This window comes from Phyllopteryx taeniolatus, chromosome 3 (assembly GCF_024500385.1).
Source record: "Phyllopteryx taeniolatus isolate TA_2022b chromosome 3, UOR_Ptae_1.2, whole genome shotgun sequence".
Classification (NCBI taxonomy): domain Eukaryota; kingdom Metazoa; phylum Chordata; class Actinopteri; order Syngnathiformes; family Syngnathidae; genus Phyllopteryx; species Phyllopteryx taeniolatus.
The window spans coordinates 27,947,052-27,966,776 of record NC_084504.1 but is presented as its reverse complement, the minus strand read 5'-3'; the positions used below and the strand labels follow the sequence as shown (position 1 = coordinate 27,966,776).

The 19,725-nt window shown below is 45.0% G+C and overlaps 2 protein-coding genes across 13 annotated transcripts; one reads left to right on the top strand and one right to left on the bottom strand.

The window, feature by feature from the left end:
* The first annotated feature begins 866 nt into the window (after positions 1 to 866).
* On the top strand, positions 867 to 14,466 carry git2a (G protein-coupled receptor kinase interacting ArfGAP 2a). 11 transcript variants are annotated; one of them, XM_061768237.1, is made up of 21 exons: positions 867 to 1,253; positions 3,784 to 3,917; positions 4,204 to 4,316; positions 4,403 to 4,508; positions 4,602 to 4,688; positions 5,165 to 5,295; positions 5,367 to 5,461; positions 6,055 to 6,100; positions 6,471 to 6,522; positions 6,608 to 6,680; positions 7,124 to 7,221; positions 7,307 to 7,418; positions 7,880 to 8,022; positions 8,091 to 8,240; positions 9,291 to 9,545; positions 10,131 to 10,220; positions 11,820 to 11,902; positions 11,988 to 12,179; positions 12,308 to 12,468; positions 13,430 to 13,493; positions 13,566 to 13,705. In XM_061768237.1, exons 1-20 carry the CDS (start codon positions 1,202 to 1,204, stop codon positions 13,465 to 13,467), a joined length of 2,211 nt encoding a protein of 736 aa, XP_061624221.1. In that variant the 5' UTR covers positions 867 to 1,201; the 3' UTR covers positions 13,468 to 13,493; positions 13,566 to 13,705. The 11 variants fall into 11 exon arrangements, with proteins under 11 accessions (XP_061624221.1, XP_061624220.1, XP_061624217.1 ...); XM_061768233.1 differs by having other exon boundaries at positions 869 to 1,253; positions 12,308 to 12,439; positions 13,566 to 14,466; XM_061768236.1 differs by lacking the exon at positions 3,784 to 3,917 and having other exon boundaries at positions 868 to 1,253; positions 12,308 to 12,439; positions 13,566 to 14,466.
* A 47-nt stretch (positions 14,467 to 14,513) lies between these two features.
* On the bottom strand, positions 14,514 to 19,489 carry tchp (trichoplein, keratin filament binding). Of its 2 annotated transcripts, XM_061768246.1 has the most exons (14): positions 19,471 to 19,489; positions 19,312 to 19,369; positions 18,845 to 19,040; positions 18,475 to 18,673; positions 18,310 to 18,366; positions 18,027 to 18,095; positions 17,748 to 17,918; positions 17,540 to 17,652; positions 17,396 to 17,462; positions 16,554 to 16,711; positions 15,285 to 15,366; positions 15,002 to 15,166; positions 14,771 to 14,890; positions 14,514 to 14,691 (listed from the first exon to the last, which is right to left on the bottom strand). In XM_061768246.1, the coding sequence occupies exons 3-14, from the start codon at positions 19,033 to 19,035 to the stop codon at positions 14,659 to 14,661; spliced, it is 1,425 nt and encodes a 474-aa protein (XP_061624230.1). In that variant the 5' UTR covers positions 19,036 to 19,040; positions 19,312 to 19,369; positions 19,471 to 19,489; the 3' UTR covers positions 14,514 to 14,658. The 2 variants fall into 2 exon arrangements, with proteins under 2 accessions (XP_061624230.1, XP_061624229.1); XM_061768245.1 differs by lacking the exons at positions 19,312 to 19,369; positions 19,471 to 19,489 and adding an exon at positions 19,184 to 19,305.
* Positions 19,490 to 19,725: the final 236 nt, after the last annotated feature.

The window sequence follows — 19,725 nt, the reverse complement described above, 5'->3', positions numbered from 1 at the left end:
TACCACACCAGAATGTATGTACTTAAAACACGTACGAATATATTCGAGATTTTAAATGTGTTGTAGTTTCGTAAAATGGATTGGCATTGCGCTAAAGATTACATTGTGTTAAATGTTTTGCCCCCCAAAATTCAAATAGTCAGTTCCAGCAGGGGCACGTCCATTCAACGTAATAGCATGGGGGGTGTCAACATATTTTACTAACGCATGTACCGATAAAAACACAATTTACAATTGTTATATATAGCTATAAAGTCTGATACACGACACAAGTAATGTATTCATCTTAACTGTGCGGGTATGCTATATTGCATTCCAAATAAATAGAAAAGAAACTGCGCTGGATATTTACTCCAACAAATTAGATCGCCGGTTGCATTTAGTGCCATGATAAAAATATATATATATATATTTCATGACTTGACGTGCTGTGCGACACCTATGATGCCATTTGTAACCTTTACTCTTTGTTACCACGTCTTGCGATTCATTTGTAATTGTTTGTCATTTTATGGACATAATTTAAAAGAGACACAAAGCTCACGAATGTCTCTCAAGTCTCACCTCATTCAACCATGACTGTGATGCTGCTGAACTCATCATCATGCAACTGCTGTAGCTGTCGCATCGCCACTACAAATTCTCCATTTACACCCGCGATGTAACAATAACACGTTTCCCCTCAGTTAAGTATGTCAGGCTATTTGGCACACAACAAACTCCACCAAAACTGAATAAATATTCCAGTTTATGAATAAAACTGTGATTTACTTTAATAAAAGTACAAAAACAAGAGCGGTGTTTTCTTTGCTTCCGTTTATTTGAGGTGTAAGGCTTCCTGTAAGACACAGCTGGGGGTTTGATAAATTCAAGTGTGAACAGACAGCAGACGTTGAAGCTCGCTGTAGTGTTGCGGCTGTCTGTCTACCACAGACCGCAGCGCGTCCCATTAAGCGGGCGTAGCGTTGTCGACTAGCCAGCTGCTAAGTCAGCTAACTTTTAAGGCAATAGCCATTCAAGCACTGCAGCCGAATGGCGTTATAATGCTTTTCGAAACAGCCTCTGTTGGACGTAGCGTCTCGGCGTTCGGGGTCGCGTTGAATTGGCTAGCTTTTAGCTAACGCGGAAGGCACCCCCAGGGAGTCATCAATGACCAGCAGAACACTGAGCTAATTTCTGCAAGCATTTCCCACCGTCAAGGATGTCCAAACGCACGAGGAACACGGAGGTGTGCGCAGACTGTTGCGTCCCAGGTAAGCGGACGTAGTCCCCACTGTCACCGTTGGCTCGTATCCGTTGGGGACACATTACATCGACGTGTGATGTGTTCACACTCGGTCCTCTAGTATCGCACTCTTGCGCTGCGCTTTGGATTCGAATCGGATTGTTAGTGTTCTGCCCACCCACGCTGCTGTCTACTTGACTGCTAACTGTAAAGTGCGACACGTTTAGTGTTGTTGACGCCAAACGAGGTCCCAGGGGAGGATGCTATTTGACCCCAAGCGACCGCTTCCGGTCAGCTCTTGTTCGATTTTTATGATCAGACTGTTCAAATGGATCGATACACAACAACGATCTGTCTGGGTTGACATTTTAAGACGATCCCCAAAAATATTTTGAGCAAAATATATAGCAATAAGACTGCAGTTTGTTATTTGTTTTGTTTTGTTTTGTTTTTTGAATGAATTCAAATTGTCATTCCCCACAGCCTAATGTTGTTTTTTTTTTTTTTTTTTTTTACATGCTAGACAGCATAATCACATTCACATCCTGTGACTTGTTAGATTATAAGATGATTGCACTTAATGTAAAGAGCTCGTACCATTTTCCTTAATTTATTGTGAAAACATTTCCGGTCAAAAGATTGTTGTATTTGAATTCCTGACTATCAACACTTGTATTCTTGTGAGCGAAATCCCCTTTCTATAGTTATGACGTGATGTTTTTCAGCAAGCACAGGAAGCCAAAGAGGATGCTGACTGAATTGACCGAGTGTTTTCAATTCGGAAGTCTTTTACTGAGGGGGATATCCTGTAAAAAAACAAACAAACAAAAAACTATACATGAAAAACCCAGGCAGGAGCATAATTGATTCATAGAGAAACACATTGAATTCCTCTCAGTCTTTAGCACCCCCTTTTTGCTCCTCATCCTGTCATTCTGACATGTTAAGGTCTCCACAGCAGCTGGCCTCACTTGCCCCTCCCTGCAACTGTGACCAGTTGTTGGCTGTGAATATTTTTAGATTTTCAAGATCTGCTATTAAATTTAGAAGCACTTGTTGAGGAAAAGTGTGAAGGAGGCTCACCAGCGGCGGGGTCTTGAAGGCCGATAGTTTAGGTGAGACTCTTCAAACTGCAACCAGGCGCCATGAAGGATCCATCCAAGGATCAGCCAATCGCACGGCTTACAATTTATTGGTTGTATGACTTTATCGTCAGACACAACAGAACTTGTGTGGAAGTGTGGTGTGGAGGTCAGAGTGCTTGTTGCTTTGAGTAGCAACTTGAAGGACTAGATTTCAAATCCAAACATCCGTTATCCCACTGTATTTGGCAATACAGTAGCATCACGATATATGCATATATAGCTGTGAGTCTTCCTCAGGGATCGCCTCCTTTTGACACCAAGCTGTCAGTGTGGCCTCGTAAAGGCCTTAAAAGCCTCCCATAGCTTTCATCTGCATCTGGTATTTTTGCACAAGTGCAGTACCTCTCCCAAGGAAGTCATGTGTTCATCAGCGATGGTTTGTTCAGTGTCGTAAGCTTGTGTGCAACCTCCAGTCTCCTTTTCTCTCTCTCGATATTTCAACCTTGATTTTAGTTTCTATGATTGGTTGGTATCCTTCTAAGAATATCCCCAATAAAAAAAAAAAGTCCTAAAGTCCCTACCATATTGTTTAAGTTGCTCTTCTTTAGAATACAAACTAGTTGCGACAGAATCAACAGCGCCTCTGCTGCTTGCAGTCAAGTAGTGCACCCGATGGCCTCAATTATTTGATCAACAAATCTATATGCCAATCCCTAATTGAATCCAAACGGCTTATGAAGACATCTGTATAAAACTTGAGATATGGATGAAAATGAATTCTTTTATATGAAGACCCCTAGATCAGTCATTCCCAATCACGTCTAGTGTGATATATCATTTAAGTGCCAGAGGGAAATATCCAGTTGCACTTCATTTGTCCGACTATTATTCATGAGAACTTAGAAATATATCTTTGTTCATCTGTTCATGCCAGCGCCTTACAGTGACAGACTGAACAATTCTCTTCAATTGCAAACTAAAACTGCATAGCCACCTGTTGCCACTGATCCAAAAGAAGAGAGTATATCAGTTTTGTCTGCAAAATAAAACTCCCACGCCCAGATTACACACTGATTCATCGTATAAAGTTCATTTGTGAGTAAATGCAGACGAGATAATCATTATTTAACTATTCATACTTTTTGCGGAGGTTTTCTTTGGTGGTGTGCCAAGTGATTTTTGTCATGCAAAATGGGCGCCTTGACTCAATAAAGGTTGGCCGACACTGAAGTAGATTGTTGTTGTGCATTGATTAGTTATTACCTTCAAAAAGGAGGATATTTTGAGTGTTCGTTGTTGTTTTATTTGTTAGTTTGGTAGGTACGTGATGGGCCAAAAGGGAAGGAACCCTTGAAAACTGTAAAGGAAAAAACCCCCAGCCCTTTATACTTGTCTGTAATAAGTGTCTATTCTTTGACATGTCACGTAGTAACAGTTAGGAGCTAAATACGCGTTGTGTTCCCTTCTGCACAGAACCCCGCTGGGCCTCAGTGAACAGGGGCGTGTTGATTTGTGATGAGTGCTGCAGTGTTCATCGAAGTCTGGGTAGACACAGCTCACAAGTTCGCCACTTGACGCACACGCCTTGGCCTCCTACACAGCTACAAGTAGCGCATACTCTTTGTTTCCTCTTGTTTTGTATCATTCGAGGAACGTGATGTAATATGACAGCATGACTGCAGATAACGTCTTTGCTTATTTTGTGGACTAATGTAAATCAAATGCTGCATACCTGTTTGGACAGTTTTTCCATTCAATAGCAGAAGAAAATGTGTCCCAACATTGACTGCTCGTGTACATACAAGTGTGAAGATTGTGGCCTAAATTGGAAAGTGTTGCTGCATTCTTCTGAACGGAGCAAAGTTTTCCATGTTTGCTTTTCATTTCACCTAGATGGTTCAGATGTTGTACAGCAACGGTGCTAATTCAATTTGGGAGCACTCCCTTCTGGACCCAGCGTCTGTGATGACTGGAAAACGCAAGGCCAACCCCCAGGACAAATTGCAGTGAGTTGTTCTTATTTGAAAACAGGACGTTCGCTCGCGCTTGCTCGTCTCTATGTGAACTGCTTTATTTTGCGTGTTCCTCATAGCCCCAACAAATCCGAATTCATCAAAGCCAAATATCAAATGTTGGCGTTTGTCCACCGCATGCCTTGTCGGGAGGACGACAGCTCGACAGCCAAAGATCTGAGTAAGGTGAGGAGAGATGCTGCTGCTGCTGCTGCTGCTCACAAGGAACATTCAACATCAGTTCCTGGTCAATCTAAGTTCTTTTCTTGTTTCTCCTAGCAACTGCATTCGAGTGTTCGCACTGGGAATCTTGAGACCTGTTTGAGGTTGCTCTCTCTTGGAGCTCAAGCAAACTTCTTTCACCCTGTAAGGTTCCCGCCACTTTATAGGCGACCTACTCGTAGGTTCCTAATTAATGAAGCCTCAGCCTGACGCCGTAATCATTCCCTCGTCATCCCCGACCGACTTCGTCAAGAGAAACGAAAACTCGAGACACTCCTCTTTGTTCTGCTGCATCAAAATCAAAGCAATGTTACCAAGTCGCATTATTCCAGGTTAAGCGAGATACAGATTAAGGTGAATAAAGAGATGGAAAAAGAGAAAGCAAAGAGGTGCAAAAAACCCCAATTCCACTCTCTGCTTGCCTGACTGCATTACTCACCAGATGCCTCTCAAATATTATCAAAGCTATATGAAATGGTTCACATTCTAAAGTATCCACACACATTTTTAGTCCAATTCTGAACAATTGTATCTGTAAATAGTCCCCTTTTTTTTCAATTGTATTGAGACTCGTACATCTCCTCTCTCTGAGTTTTGGTCTCACATTGTGACTCTTCAAGGAAAAAGGAAACACTCCGCTGCATGTGGCAGCTAAGGCAGGACAAGTCTCTCAGGCTGAACTGTTAACCGTTTACGGCGCAGATCCCGGAGCCCCCGATAGCAACGGCAAAACTCCCATTGACTACGCCAGGTTAGTCGTGCCGTTATAATGCTCACACGGGTCTGGGGGGCTTAATAAGCTTTTAATGTGTGTCACCTTAGGGAGGCGGGCCACCACGACCTGGCAGATAGACTGGTGGAGATTCAGTATGAGCTGACAGATCGGCTGGCGTTCTACCTATGTGGGCGAAAACCAGGTTTGCTGCAATTTCAGTGAATCGTGAAGGTTAAAATAAGAGTCTTACCAATTATGCTTGTTACAGTACTTCCATTTCAAAGTAGAAAATATTTTTGGGGTGATGGTACACACACACGTGGCTCTCCAGTTGAACTGTGCCGAAGACTAGTTCGAATGCTGCAGTTTTTTCAACTTTAGGGGCATTAGAGCACTACCAGTCTGGGATTTTTCACTGATTTTCTTAAATTGAGCCATTACTGTGATTTAGTTGGAGGGGGGTGGGGGGGGGGGGGGAAAGCAAGCCAAGAATCATATTCATTTCGACTGATATCTGACACACAAGGCAGTTAGGTTAGAGGGCCAGTAAGCAAACAGTTCCTCTCAGGACGAAAGCAAGACTCAAATGGTAAAAATGGTAAATGGACTGCACTCCTGTAGATAGCACAATCTAGAAATACCTTTCGACAAACTCGCATCGGGCAGTTCTTTTTAAATGACTTGTGAGATCTGACACTTGCAATTTTCCTCGCAGTTGATCAGCGATCTTGCATGATTATATGTGTGCAGCGAGTTTGAGAGTTAAGTCCAGAACAATCTTCTTGTTCCCTTCAGATCACAAAAATGGGCAGCACTTCATTGTTCCTCAAATGGCTGACAGGTAAGCTCAACGGTAAAAACCAATGTTGCCCGACTGAGTGGTTTTAAGGTAAAACTGCAAAGCGAGGGGCACTTGCAGCTGCCAGTAGTCGTCTTTGCTTTGAAGTGGCTTGTTGGGACTCGTTGAAACATTCAGCGTCAGTGTCGGAGGAAATGGAGGAGCTACAAATACGTCACACTTTTAGCCTTTATTCTTGTCAGAGAACAAGCTCAAATATTTCTTCTTTGGTGTTTTTTTTTTTTCCCCCCTTTTCTTTTCTTGCATTCTGTTGATGAATAAGGAACATGTAAGTATGATCGAATGGCACGCTGATGAATGTTTGACGTTAGGTTTCGGCAGCACGTTGATGAGAATTATTATATCACTGTAGCAGTTTAGATTTATCGGAACTGGCCAAGGCAGCGAAGAAGAAGCTGCAGTCAGTAAGTGATGGTGCAGCGGACAATATTTGATTTCCACAGCGACTCTTCTTTCATGAAAAAGTCAAACTTTGTTACTCTTTTGCAGCTAAGTAATCATTTGTTCGAGGAGCTGGCCATGGACGTGTATGATGAGGTGGACAGGCGAGAAACTGACGCAGGTGAAGCTTTCCGCAGAGCCTGTTGAGAATTGAGTTGGCTTGTGACCAAAAAGTATTACACTGTCACATATAAAAGTAACATACTTTTGAGTTTATGTGAAAAGAGTTTTTCAATGAATAAATATTCCTCGGACCAAATCAGGTTGAAAATATGGCAAAACAGATTTGTCTTTTTTCAGGGCAGCATGTCTGCCAAATGTGTACCGTGTGTTACGGCAGGACCGCAGCGAGTGCATCACTGTGGGGGATGAAAGCTTACGCAGGCGTGAGGACACGCATGCTGGTGGATGGAAGTCCAGTTATGTCTTATGTGGCGTCGCCATTGCCATCTCCTGCTCAAATTAACATTCTATTCTGAGATATGTTTCTGTGTTGTTACTGTTACACGGATGTTTAAAATAAAACCTCACTGGGTTGATTCCATTTTTGCCCGTCTCTTGAAGTGTGGCTAGCGACGCAGAATCACAGTGCGCTCGTGACGGAGACAACTGTGGTGCCCTTCCTTCCTGTCAATCCAGAGTATTCCTCCACAAGAAACCAGGCATGGCGGCATCCCACAATGATTTCTTTCCCACTTGCCATACTGACATCCTAATTAGGAGTTTTGTTGTTGTTGTTGTTGTTAGGGACGCCAGAAACTTGCCAGATTCAACGCACATGAATTTGCAACTCTTGTGATCGACATATTAAGTGATGCAAAGCGGAGACAACAAGGGAATTCAGCAGCCAGCCCCAAAGGTGAGTACACAAAGCCCTCTTTCAACCAAGCGCCGCAGTTGACCTCCTATTAAGATGCTTTGGCTGCTCACAACCCAAAACAGCTGACGGCACTGTAGCACCAGCAGCAGGAATGAATTCCGTTAGATTGGTTGACAGAGAATTGTCACTTGCATGGAAGGACAAGGAACACAAAAAGTTCAAAGTCACGTGGCAAGAATAACGTGTACAGAGTGCTTGGATGTACGCCACATTCTTGTTCACCGTGTTGCATTCTTCTTGTTTTGTGAATGCATTGCAGGGTTGTACTGTGTCATGCTGCTATGATGTCACACTATTTACCTAGTTAGTTATTTACAAGCCGCCGTCGCCGCACAAGCCAGGTCCGGGCTTCCCGTTTCAGACCGTACTGGGACGAGCTGAGCTTGTTTCTAGTAAGACACCGCAAATTTAGCACAGAAGAGGAATTCTTTTGATTGCAGATAACGTGGAACTTCTCCTGAAGAATATGTCTGCCAGGCCACGCAGCGACAGCCAGGATAACGAGCAGCCCGACTATGATAGCGTCGCGTCCGATGAGGATACAGACCAAGAGCTCCCTTCAAGTAAAGGAGATCGAACGAAGGTAACGTGCTTCGACTATCTCAAATTGAAAGCACCAACTTCACCGTCATATGTTCTGTTTTCCAACAGAGCCTGGATTCCGACCTCTCCGACGGCCCGATCACCATGCAGGAGTACCTCGAGGTGAAGAACGCGCTCTCGGCCTCCGAGGCCAAAATCCAGCATCTCCTGAAAGCCAACAGCAACCTGAGCGACGAGCTGCGACTGATGCAGAAAAAGGTATCCGCCGGGCTCCGACAATAAGATCACTAACAACACCGAGGGCCAGGACTGGGGGGGGCCACAGCGGTCCGGCCTGTGCCTTGTAATTTGGGCGTGACTTCGTGAACAGGAAGGCTGCTGTGACACCCTTCTGCTCCACCCTCCCTCTGTCGTCGGCCAGCATGCTCGCTCGTAGTCGTCCGAAGAGGAGATCGCTCCAGTTCGTTTCGCAATAAGAGTGCTGTCACGTTTCTAACAAGAATGTTTTCAAATGCATGTTTTTCATTTGTTTTAATCCATTACGTAGGTGACGACGACTAACTTGATTTGTATGCGTGTGCCTTGCTTCATCTCATTTTGTGCTCGTTGTAATGTCTTTGAACATTTAGAACGTGGATATATTGTTTGAGTTGTTTTCCCAAATGGGTCATAGAAAATGGAGACACTGTATCATTCATTATTCATGTAATTTAAGCAACATGACTCTGCTTATTTTTGCAGGAGTATTTTGAAAATGATCCATTTGGGCCCTGATTTGACTTATTCTGTGTGGGGGGGGGGGGGGGGGGGGGGAATAATTGATGTGGTTACTTTTGTTAGTTTTTGCTGTTTGGACAGAAAAGGCAAATTGTATGAATAAATGTGGTAGAGGTCATTATGGTTTCCGTATAGTCAAGTCGGTATCATTTCAGCAACCATATACTGGTATTTTTCTATCTGGCAAACACATACGTGGTCGTGTCGCGCTCGTCACGTAACGCGATGAGCGCAGTTCGCTTCACCATGTCCAACATTCAACCCATATCCGATCCAGTGTGAATGGAGTGATGCGCTCGAGTGACAAGCCAACCTCATTGCCGCTCGCTCTTGTTCTGTAGCTGCATCTCTGACTCCACTTCCACTTGTGTCGCCTCGCTGTGCAAACAGCCCTTTGCTCGCTCGTCGCTGGCTTTTTCAATTGAAGCTTAAAAAGAAAGGCGATCCTCCTGTGACGTGACGTGACGTGCTCGAAGGCTTGCTTTGCTAAGAACTCCTCTTAGTGTGTTGCTGACCGTCCGTCTCTTCCAGCTGCAATCTCTGCAAAGTGAGAACACCTCTCTTAGGCGGCAGGTCACGGCCAATATCTATCAGATCCCCAGCACGTCAGACTATCCCGACCCCTCCGGTCCCTCAGCCCTGAAGCGCCGGCAATCTCAGTCTGCTCGGGCAAGTCGGCCCACGTCTATGTACGAGACCGGCTCGGCCCTGAAGCCCTATCTCCCTAAAGGGGAAAGTCCTTACCCAGAGGAGGCTATTCCCACCCTGCGTCCCTTCCCGCCTCATGTAAGTAAGAACTGTTCCCTGCATTCCTTCGCCTTTGCCTCCTCACTGGCCCCCTTTCACCTGTCAGCGTCTTCCCTAGCTTGCTTTCCTTTTGAATGCGGGCATCTTTCAAATCCCAATCATCCACTCGCACCTCATCTTGTCCGGTTCCGATACTACATATGTCTGTTTACTGGTTTGCCTCTTCTTTTTTTAGTTAGTTGTACTTGCTTGCGGATGCTGTTATCGTGATTTCATTTGCACTTTTGTACTTTGTCTTTTGTGTTGATGAAGCATTAAAACGACCATACAAAGACTGTGTTTTTGTACTGCATGACAAACTCCAACTCATCTGCTTTTCTTGGTTCACGCGAAGATGCTCCTGCAGTCTCGATTTTGCTCTACAACAGGGGAAATAAGTTGTTTATTCAAACAACTGTAGGTTTTATCAACGATCAAGGTTTTGCCTAGATTTACTACATTTCTTGAAATGACCTCTCGAAACAAGTCGAGTCCTTTTAACGAGAAATCATTCACAGATTTACAATTTTTACAATGTAACAAGATCTTTGTCTCCCCAAACTGTGATTTGGACCACATCTTTAGAAGGAAAAGGGGCCTTTTGTGACCACCTCTTCATCCCTCCCCTCATTTCCGTCCGCCCTGTCCTGGTCCAAGGATGAAAGTAATCTAAAGGTTAAGTACTTCCTCGTGCGGGACGCGGCAAGCCCGCTGGGTGCTTTCACCACCTTCCCCTCGCCTCGCTCTTTATCGATCTCTTCTCCCTGCCTGCCGATCTGCATGAGCCGCCTCGCCGTCAAACGTGTGCCTTCGTCAGCGTCACCCTCACTGGCTGGCTAAAAAAGGTTTCGAGAAAAAAATCAGTTTGAATGTTTCGTGTTGAATATAGAAAACAATGTCGGCAGTGACAAAGGCCTGTTTTATTTGTCGAAAATGTAGCGTGCACTCACTTGCCACGACATGAGGTAAACCCGCACAATCTAATAGGAGCTGACAATGCGAACTCAACGGTGATTTGAAGAGTTTTTGTTATTTAAATATGTACCCCAAACATTAAACATTAAAAACAACAGGCACCATTGAATCCTATACCACTACAAACAACAACGATGATCAATACTAGGGACGGGTGAGTGGGCCGATTCTGGCCTCCTTTCAAGGGACGTCCGGTAAGTCCTCCTAGCCAGTAGTTGGCACTGCACTGCCCTGCAGCCGTTTAAAACATGGCTTTTGTGCTTTGTTCACAATTCTGGAAAGTATTAGTGAGTACTGGAGAGTGTATCGGTCTGAAAAACAGTGGTAATAAATAGGAGCTATTGTTACTTGCATGACAGCATCCATCAAGACTGAGAAATATCGGCAACCGCTTATGAAGGCAAATTCATCCTTTTGTTAGCTTAAGTGTTAAAAGTAATCGTGCTGCTTTGTCAGACCACTTGGCACAGTAAACAGTAAACCAACACGGTCCCGCTCCGTCTGGTCTAAACTTATCTGCTATCATTTCATCTGTCATGAGCCACGAGCAACGTTTGTGCTGCACATGGATTTTAACGATAAAGCCCGTGAACATGTACAAAATACTGTTGTCTATGAGGTGTGATTACTTCCGGTGAATAGGAGGACAACAGGAACACTCCCAGTGTTTTGTTTTGATGAAGGTTATTTTCTGAAGAAGCCATCTGGACTTTTCCTGTCATCGTCGTCCTGAGCTTTCTCTGCAGGCCGTATTTCACTTAAAAGGAACAAGCTTCCCCCCCCCCCTCATGTTGCTAATGTCGTCTCATGTGATCATGGATGTCTCTAGATGAGCGTTTCGGTCTTATTTACTCTGGCCAAGTGCAAAGCCTAATTGGTTAAAGATGCAGCATTGCGCCCCTCCCATCCCCCCCCCCCCCCCCCCCCCTCCATAATGCATTTACAAAAAAAAAAAAAAAAAAGTTTTCCATCGTTGTCAGCATTTGCAATGACTTTACGCAGACTAAACAATCTGACTGTACTAACAATAATCATTGAAATGGCTTGATAACATTGTGCACTCTTGCTTCACAGCTTTATTAGCTTGTTTCAAAAGTCCTCTGCAATAGCATGTACTAGTTTTTATGACATTTGTGATTTGTGCACACTCTCTCTGGCAACAATCTAAACATTCGATTACACTTGGTTCTGATTCCTTTGGGGGTGCGAGTGTGTTGCGGCACTCAACTTATGTTTTCACCACAGATGTTTCTGGTTTATATTCCCAATGACGTGCGCCATCAATCGCTTCCTCTGCAGGCCTCCAAGTTAGAGAAGCAGAGCAGCGTGCCTGAAAGCGACTATGACAACACAGTCAATGACTCTGAGGTGGACGATTCAGGGTAGGAACCGTGCCATCGTCAAACTGTTGTGTCTCTATTAAAAAGAAGCGTGCTCCCAAGCAGTAAAGTTCTGTACCCTCTGCAGTTTGTGCAGGAGAGGGAGGCTGAGGAGCAGTGGCCGACCGGGGGAGGGCAGCTCCATCCCTGAGCCGGACGACGCGGCGGCGGAGTCGGACCCGACACTTCCCAGCACCGAGGACGTCATCCGCAAAACCGAGCAGATCACCAAGAATATTCAGGAGCTCCTGCGAGCAGCTCAGGATAACAAACACGAGAGGTCAGACACATCCGATCGCTCGATTCCATTTCACACCTCTCGCATCTCTCGTTATTCTGTTCTGTTTGACTTCGGTCGACCTGTTTGGCATCTTCACTCCTGTCCTCGGGCCTCGTACCTGTCAGCAGACCGTGCGAGCGTGAAGGTGCGCGCCGCCTCAGACACAGTCTGGGATGTTTCAGCACTCTGGTGCCCTGGGCTGAGAAGCCCCCCGCACCTCTTCATCCACTCGGCCCGCGAACCCCCGAGCCCTCGTCCTGGTACTCTGGCCTCTTTCCCTGCCTCCCAGGCACAGTTTGATCTTCCTCTGTCTCTACCCTTTCTCCGCACCCTTACCCACTAATGAATCCTTAGCCACAGACGATATTTCTTACCGTCTGCCACTACATTTAGTCATGGTTTGGTTTTCATCAGCACGAGCTTGTCTGTTAATCCGTGTGTGTTTGAATATATCTAACATAAGTTCTTAGCTTCATTCATATAGGTAACATTTCAGGTGACTCGAAGATGTTAAATTGTGTTGTATCTGGGTCTGATACTTGATATTTTCCAAATTCCCGAAGGTCACCTCTGCAGGGTGTCGTCTTGCCAACAACTGATTTCTGTCCATACGCAGCGGGATTTTAACCGCGATTCTCTGGTCCCAATGAAGTTCTTCGACAAAACGACACCATTTGTCCGTTTAGTGGACATTAAAACTGAAATGCTTTAACAGGTGCATTTATAAGAATATCATACAACGGTTCAAAATTGAAAAATAAATAAACCACAGGAAAGTATCTTGCAGAACGCCAATTCTTAACTAATGTCTATATTAACATTTTTTGTTTGTTTTGTAAAATTTCTTGAGATGATAAATTTGAGGTATCGGTTAGCTGTAAGCTCTAATCGTTAAAAAATATATTTGTTTGACTTTTTTGGTTTTCCATGATATTCAAATTTGTTGTATTGCACCTGTATGTCAAAGCTCAATTGATGTTGTTTAAGTAGCTCTCACTTGGATATTGCCTTTATTTATTGTTGTTTTTCTTAACATCTGAAGTTACGGAAGTGGAACTCTTGTCATCCAGCTTTTTGTGTGTGTGTGTGTGTGTGTGTGGGGTCATAGAATGTGTTGGAAACCGCCTTTTACGTAACTCGTGAGATGCGTGCTATGTTGCTTGAAATGTTGAAGAGCATGGCTTTAATTGGATTTGACTGCAGTGTGTTGTGAATTTCCAAATGAATTTATCATTTTGCTCTCCTCCCAGCTTCATCCCCTGCTCCGAAAGGATACACGTGGCTGTGACAGAAATGGCTGCGCTTTTTCCGAAGGTAAGAAAACTCTTGAAAACGGGTCTGAGTTGCAACATCTTGCGGACATTTCCCTTTCCCTTTCCATTGAAGAGGCCACGCTCGGAGACGGTGAGAAGCTCTCTGCGCTTGTTGACCTGCAGCGCGGGCAGGCTGCAGAGCGAGTGCAGGAAGGCGCCGCCTCCGGAAGGCCGCCCGGGACCGGACATGCAGCTCGTCACCCAGCAGGTCATCCAATGTGCTTACGATATTGCCAAGGCAGCCAAGCAGCTCGTCACCATCACCACGAAGGAGAACACCAACTGACCAACTGACAGCAGCGCCACCTGCATCTCTGTCCTCGGCTTCTTTCGGTTTTTGTGCTATATGCATGCTTTCATATTTTTGGTGTCGTTTTATATTTTGGCACAGGTGGATGGGCGTCTTTACCAACAAATACTGTACCTGTAACAGCACAATTTTCAAGGTTAAAGGTCAAAGTTCTACAACTCCTTTCTTCAAAGCCAAGGTGATGAAGCACACTACTGGGAAATCCATCATTTAAGCTTCCCCTTGTTGATTGCACAACGCGGTCATCACGATGCTTCCTTTCAATTCTGACTGTACACGTATATAAAAGCTCGTTTCCACAATTTGCCCTGCGCGTAGCCTGCCGGCAGCTCACTTGCCGCAGCTCATTCGTGAAGTCGGCGAACGCTTGTGTGGTCCAGCGTTAACGCGCGAGACTTAAAGATGTTTGTACTCTGCGCTACCGTGCAGTCTGTAGTCTGTGCGCCATTACAGCGATGGCGTTGTTACAAATACTTGGAGCTAAAACCCGTGCGTGTGTCCACGTGTTTCGTGCTCTGATCTGCTTTGTGTCGTGCACCATTATTGGCTGCCGGAGCTGTCAAAAGTCACAACTTCATGTTACTGTACTGTATAGGATGCAGCTGTTTGAGTTGCAATTTGGAAATATGAATTTTCTAAATAAAGTTAATTTATTTAAAACACACATGAGACAGAACGTGTTTCTGTTTCAGAGACGACACTGAATTTCACGGAACGGTTTATTGAAAAACACTTCTACAAATTGAGGATTCAAAATATACTCTTAAAAATGGATTTCACAAAGATGGCACACAGGCCTTTTACATAAGGCAGCAAAGGTAATTCCAATAAGGAATACAATGATTTTCCTATCAATTCATGTCCATACTACTCGAGGCTTACTGTATATCTGAAATGGAGAAAAAAAGTTGACAGTTAAGTGTCAAGTCCGAACTGTCCGAACTTGCGGACGGAATTCGCCACCTTACCTGCGGCTGGTAAGCTCGACTGACAATACTCCGCTTGAGCGCCTCCTCCCGATCGAGGTGAGCGTCCATCTCCTCCCGTAGTTCCTCGATCCTGCACTGCTCTTGGAGCTCCCGCTCCACCTGCAGGACGCGCACGCAAACTGCATCAGGTACGCAAAGCCTCTCGGCTCATTCGATCCTAACAATTGGCCGAATGCCGCGATCGACCACGTGGGCCTCGATCTCCCGCACCTGTTCTGCTCTACGGCTCTGCTCTTTCTCCCTCTCCCGGCGCCTGAGCTCTTTGTCCTTCTCCAGCTCTCGGATCAGCTCCTCTCGTCTCCTCAGGGACTCTAATTGAGCCTCGCGGTTTTTCTGCATTTTCAGCTCCAGCTTCTGTCGTCTTCCCGCGAGTACCTTTTTACAAGCCAAAAACACAAGAATGCTCATTTAGCTTTTTATGACTTGGATAACGTTTTGAAATGGCTGCGAGATATTACTGCAATATCAAATTTGATGAGTAAGAAGCGAGCACCTCACGCATGAGTAGTTCTCTGGCTTTTCTCTCCCTCTCCCAAGTCGCTTCTCGGTTATCCCACACACGTTGGGCATCCTCTCTAAAATGGAAGGCGCGTATAGATGCACTTTTAGTAGAAGCCTGAGTTTGGAAAACTCATTCACTCATTCCCTAGCTACACCCTTATCACGATCACGGGCGCGTTCGGAAATAGACTCCGAGCGTGCTCTGCTAGCCTCCGGACCGTTCGTTCGGAAACTCAGAGCGCTGTCGGAATCCGCTGAGCACTCGCACGCTCAAGAGCAGAATTAGGGCGTCAGATTGGATATCCAAACGCACCCGACGTAGGGATTTGTATGTGGCGGACTAAAATGGCGATCAAATGGAACATTATTACTAATTACAACCAACCGGATCAATGTCAACTGGTGGATCTTCCGGAATGAATCTTGAACAAATTGTTTTATGATGAGTGTACTTTACACGTTATACCAAAAAAAAAAAAAAAAGCACTTTTAAGTCCATCAGAGTTGGGATGTGTTGCTCGACATTTTGATGACACAACTCGTGAACTTGCCAAATACCTCGAAAGCGAAAAACTCTTTTCGTCTGTATGTTTCATGGGACTTTCTAATGACCATCGCCGTTCTCGACTTTTCACGATGCAATGAGGGATACACGTTGACTATATTGGGCACAGGTGTCAAGCTGGTGGCCTGGGGGCCAGATCTGGCCCGCCACATCATTTCATGTGGCCCGCGAAAGCAAATTAAAATTGCTCATTGTGTTCCAATGTAATAACGTTGAGATCTGGCAAGCATTTTTGTTACCAATCCTGCTTTGCAAAGACACGTCGTTGTTAAAAACGTTTTTTTCGGCTTCTGATTTTACAACTGCGAGCCCAATTGCAATGAAGTTGGGACGTTGTGGTAAACAGAAGACAATGATTTGCAAATCATGTTCAACCTATATTGAATTGAATACACTGCAAAGACAAGATATTTCCTGTTCAAACTGATGAAGCAAATAATCATTCATGTAGAATATTTATATATTCTCCAGATTCTCTGAACCTTTTGATGATATCATGGACAGTAGCTGCTGAAATCCCTATATTCCTTGCAAGCGTAGGTCGAGGAACATTGTCCATAAACTGTTGGGACTATTTTGTCCCGCACTTGTTCACAAAGAGGTGTGAAGCTCGCCCCATCTTTGCTTGTGAATGACTGAGCATGAAAGAGTGATTCTGAGCACAGGCCAAGTGTCTTTGAGAAAGCTGTCGCTCACCTGTGAAGGAAGTCCAACTCGGCCTCGCGCTCTCTCTCCAGCTGAAGCTGCTCCTCAATCACGCGGTTCATCCAGGCAGCATCAGCGAAGGCCCTTTCCATCCTGACCTCCTCTTTCTCCCCTTTCAGCAAGGCTGCCAGGATCTTATGGTCAGACAGCTGGAGGGCACAAAGGCATGCCGACGCCAAGCATCTTGCTTACACAATTCCCAGGAGGATTGCAGCTTTTGCCAGTGCCCTCTTAGGAACACTTGTCCCAGCACGCTTGAAGGAAATATTGCAGCAAACACTGAAGCGCTAACGGTTGAGTGGCGAGCTAATTGTGTACCCCGTTCTGTAATTTATTGTATTACGCAATATAACAGGGGTCACCAACGCGGACTCACGAAACGTGAAAGGGTCAAATTTAAAATACGCAATAATGACTTTCTCTGCTAACTAATTACATTTATGAAGGAGTCATTGACTTTTCGGGCAAAGTAATAAGTAACTATAACTGATTACCAAGTCATCTGCCCAACCCCGACCATCATCAGAATTGTTGACGTATACATACTGTACATTTTGCTTATGTGCTTACTTAGCTGTAAGCTGTATTTTAAAGAGGAGAGCAAAGTTTCAAGCTGTTTGTGTTTGAAATGTTATCATCGTACTGCCTTAACCTATGACTAGTCGTGTACAGGACATTCTAATGACTATTTGCAGAGTTTGCCATTTGCGGTTGGGCCTAGAGTCTGAGGAACATCTATAGGGGAGGATCAAATGCCACCAATTTCAATCGATTCATGTGAAAATTCTAAAAGCTCGACTAACAGCGACCGCATCAATACAGTAGTTCCTCACCAGTTCTTCCTGCACCAGCTGGGCTCTCCTCCTCAGCTGAGCTCTATATTGTCGGACCAGGAAATGCCTAATTGGAGAAATATTCAAAATATTCTCAAGCTGCCACCAGGCGGAATGCCTCTGCTCCAAAAGGGCTTCCCTTACCGCATGTCAGCCTTCTTGCGCCTTTCCTCAATTGTTTTCCTCTCTACCTCCATCTTGTCCAGCTCCCACAGCTTGACTTGCAGAACATCTTCCTCCTTCTTTAGATGAGTCGCCTCGACCCCCCCCAAAAAAAAAATAGAGATTTTGACTTTAACTGTGTACCATTTTTTCCCCCCTCAGCATCTTTTCATATTTTCTTTCTGGTTACCTCTTCTTCCATCAGCTTCAGTTCTTCCATTCGTTTGTGAATGTTTTGTGCTCTCTCGCTCTCTTCAACATTCCTGCTTTCCCCTGCCAGTTTGTTCTTCTCCAGGTCTTCGTTGCGGGTCCCCTCACATGCGTTTTGAAAGCGACGCGACTCCCGCGTCCCCACTTCTTGCTGCACGTTTGGAGAAATGAAACCTCTGTTAACTATAAACGTCAAAGATCATGCGTGTGAGAATATTTGAGATTTTAAATGAAATGACGCTCTTGCCGGCTTTCCTACCCGTTTCTTTTCAGATATTTGTACTTGACACTGGTCGACGACACGACTTTGATGTGAGGCCGTCTTATCCTGTGAACAAATGAAATGCGGGGAGGATGTTGAGCCCCTGGACACAAAATATCTTGAACCATGTGAACCGCAAGAGCAGCCAGTGGAGTGGGTTTGTTAGACATTTATAAGACAGAGATTTCATTGTTTACCATAGCCAGAGGCACAAGCGTTGTCCAATTTGTTTTGCAGCCCCCAGCCAATATATCAAATTACAGCGCTTTTTTTTAGCTACCTGTTGCAATTCAGGGTTGTTTCTCTTACGGTGCTCCTTCAGAAGCTCCAGCGCGAGCTAAGAGTACAAGACGACAACAACAACAACAACAACAACAACAATAAGCATCACACACACGCACACAAGCAGAAAGGAGATATGCTTCTAATCATTGACTTAATCTACCTTTTTTCGCCTCTCCTCTCTTAACGAGTGTTGCACATCTGCTTTTTTCACCAGGGCGTCGCCATGAGGTAGCAGACGCTTGAGCTCCGAGTCCAGCTGCTTTTGCTCCTCTCCGAGCATTTGCTTGAGACGCGTCCTGCGCTCTTCCAGACTGTTCATTTTGTCATCCTCCACTTTCTGTTGACAATATGCTGACATACTGACAAAGCGCAGACATAGCCGTCAATTGGTTGTCTCAGGCTTCCACGTTTGCAGAACGGGTTACTGCTACAAGACACACTATATGGAAACAAGCTCTATTTCTTTGTACCGCTTATTGACACTTCAAACAAGCAATGCAAGTCATGACATTGGCGAGCGCTTTTTGTACCTCTGCTCGAAGTAGTGGCGAGAAGTCCACTCGGAGTGGAAATGATTGCGGAAACTCTGCTCCCTGAAGTACTTGGCGTTGAGAGCCAACTGCTCCCGCCTCCGAAATTGTTGCTCCCTCTTCCAGGCCAGCTGTATACCAAGTGCCCGTTGCCGGTAGGGCACGTAAGTGGGGAGGGTGGGGAGAGCCATGTTACCTGCGAAGGAACACACACACACTGAACGAGCGACCGATCGGTCTTCCCGCGCTCGTCCATCTACGTGACGAAGATTCTGGTTTGGCTTGCAAACGCGTCCAACAGACAACCGTTAGCGTCGCACATGAACGGCGGAGCCTCACAATCGTTTGGATCGAAAATGATGCGGCTGATATGGCGTCTCTCATTTGTTAACTTTAACTTTAACAACAAATTGGTATTAAAACGCAATGACATTAAAAAAAAAAAAAAAGAAAGAAAAGCATTATACCGTAGTCTTTGCGGTTACCGCCGTTAGATTGTAGTTCCACTTCCTGTTTACTCCCACGCTACGGAAAGCCAGAGAGATCAAAGTCTGTTATACACTACAGTGTATTAAAAAAAAAAAAAATGCTGTAGCGGATCCTATAAATTGATCCAATTTGTTTACATTGCCAATATTTGTAAATAAAGGCTTCAGTTTAACACGATGAGTGTTAAACACAAGGGGTGGTTCGCGTTGGAATCCCAGCTGCGGCCTTCCTGTGAGCGGTTTGGCATATGTTTCACTGTGCTTGGGAAGGCTTGGTCGCACATCCTTTTAAACATGCACCGGTGTCAAACCCGAGGTCCGCGTCATTTTTTGTGGGCCACTAACGCCAATAAAGTGTGTCGTCTACTTCATATGTCCTACTAAAGGGATTTG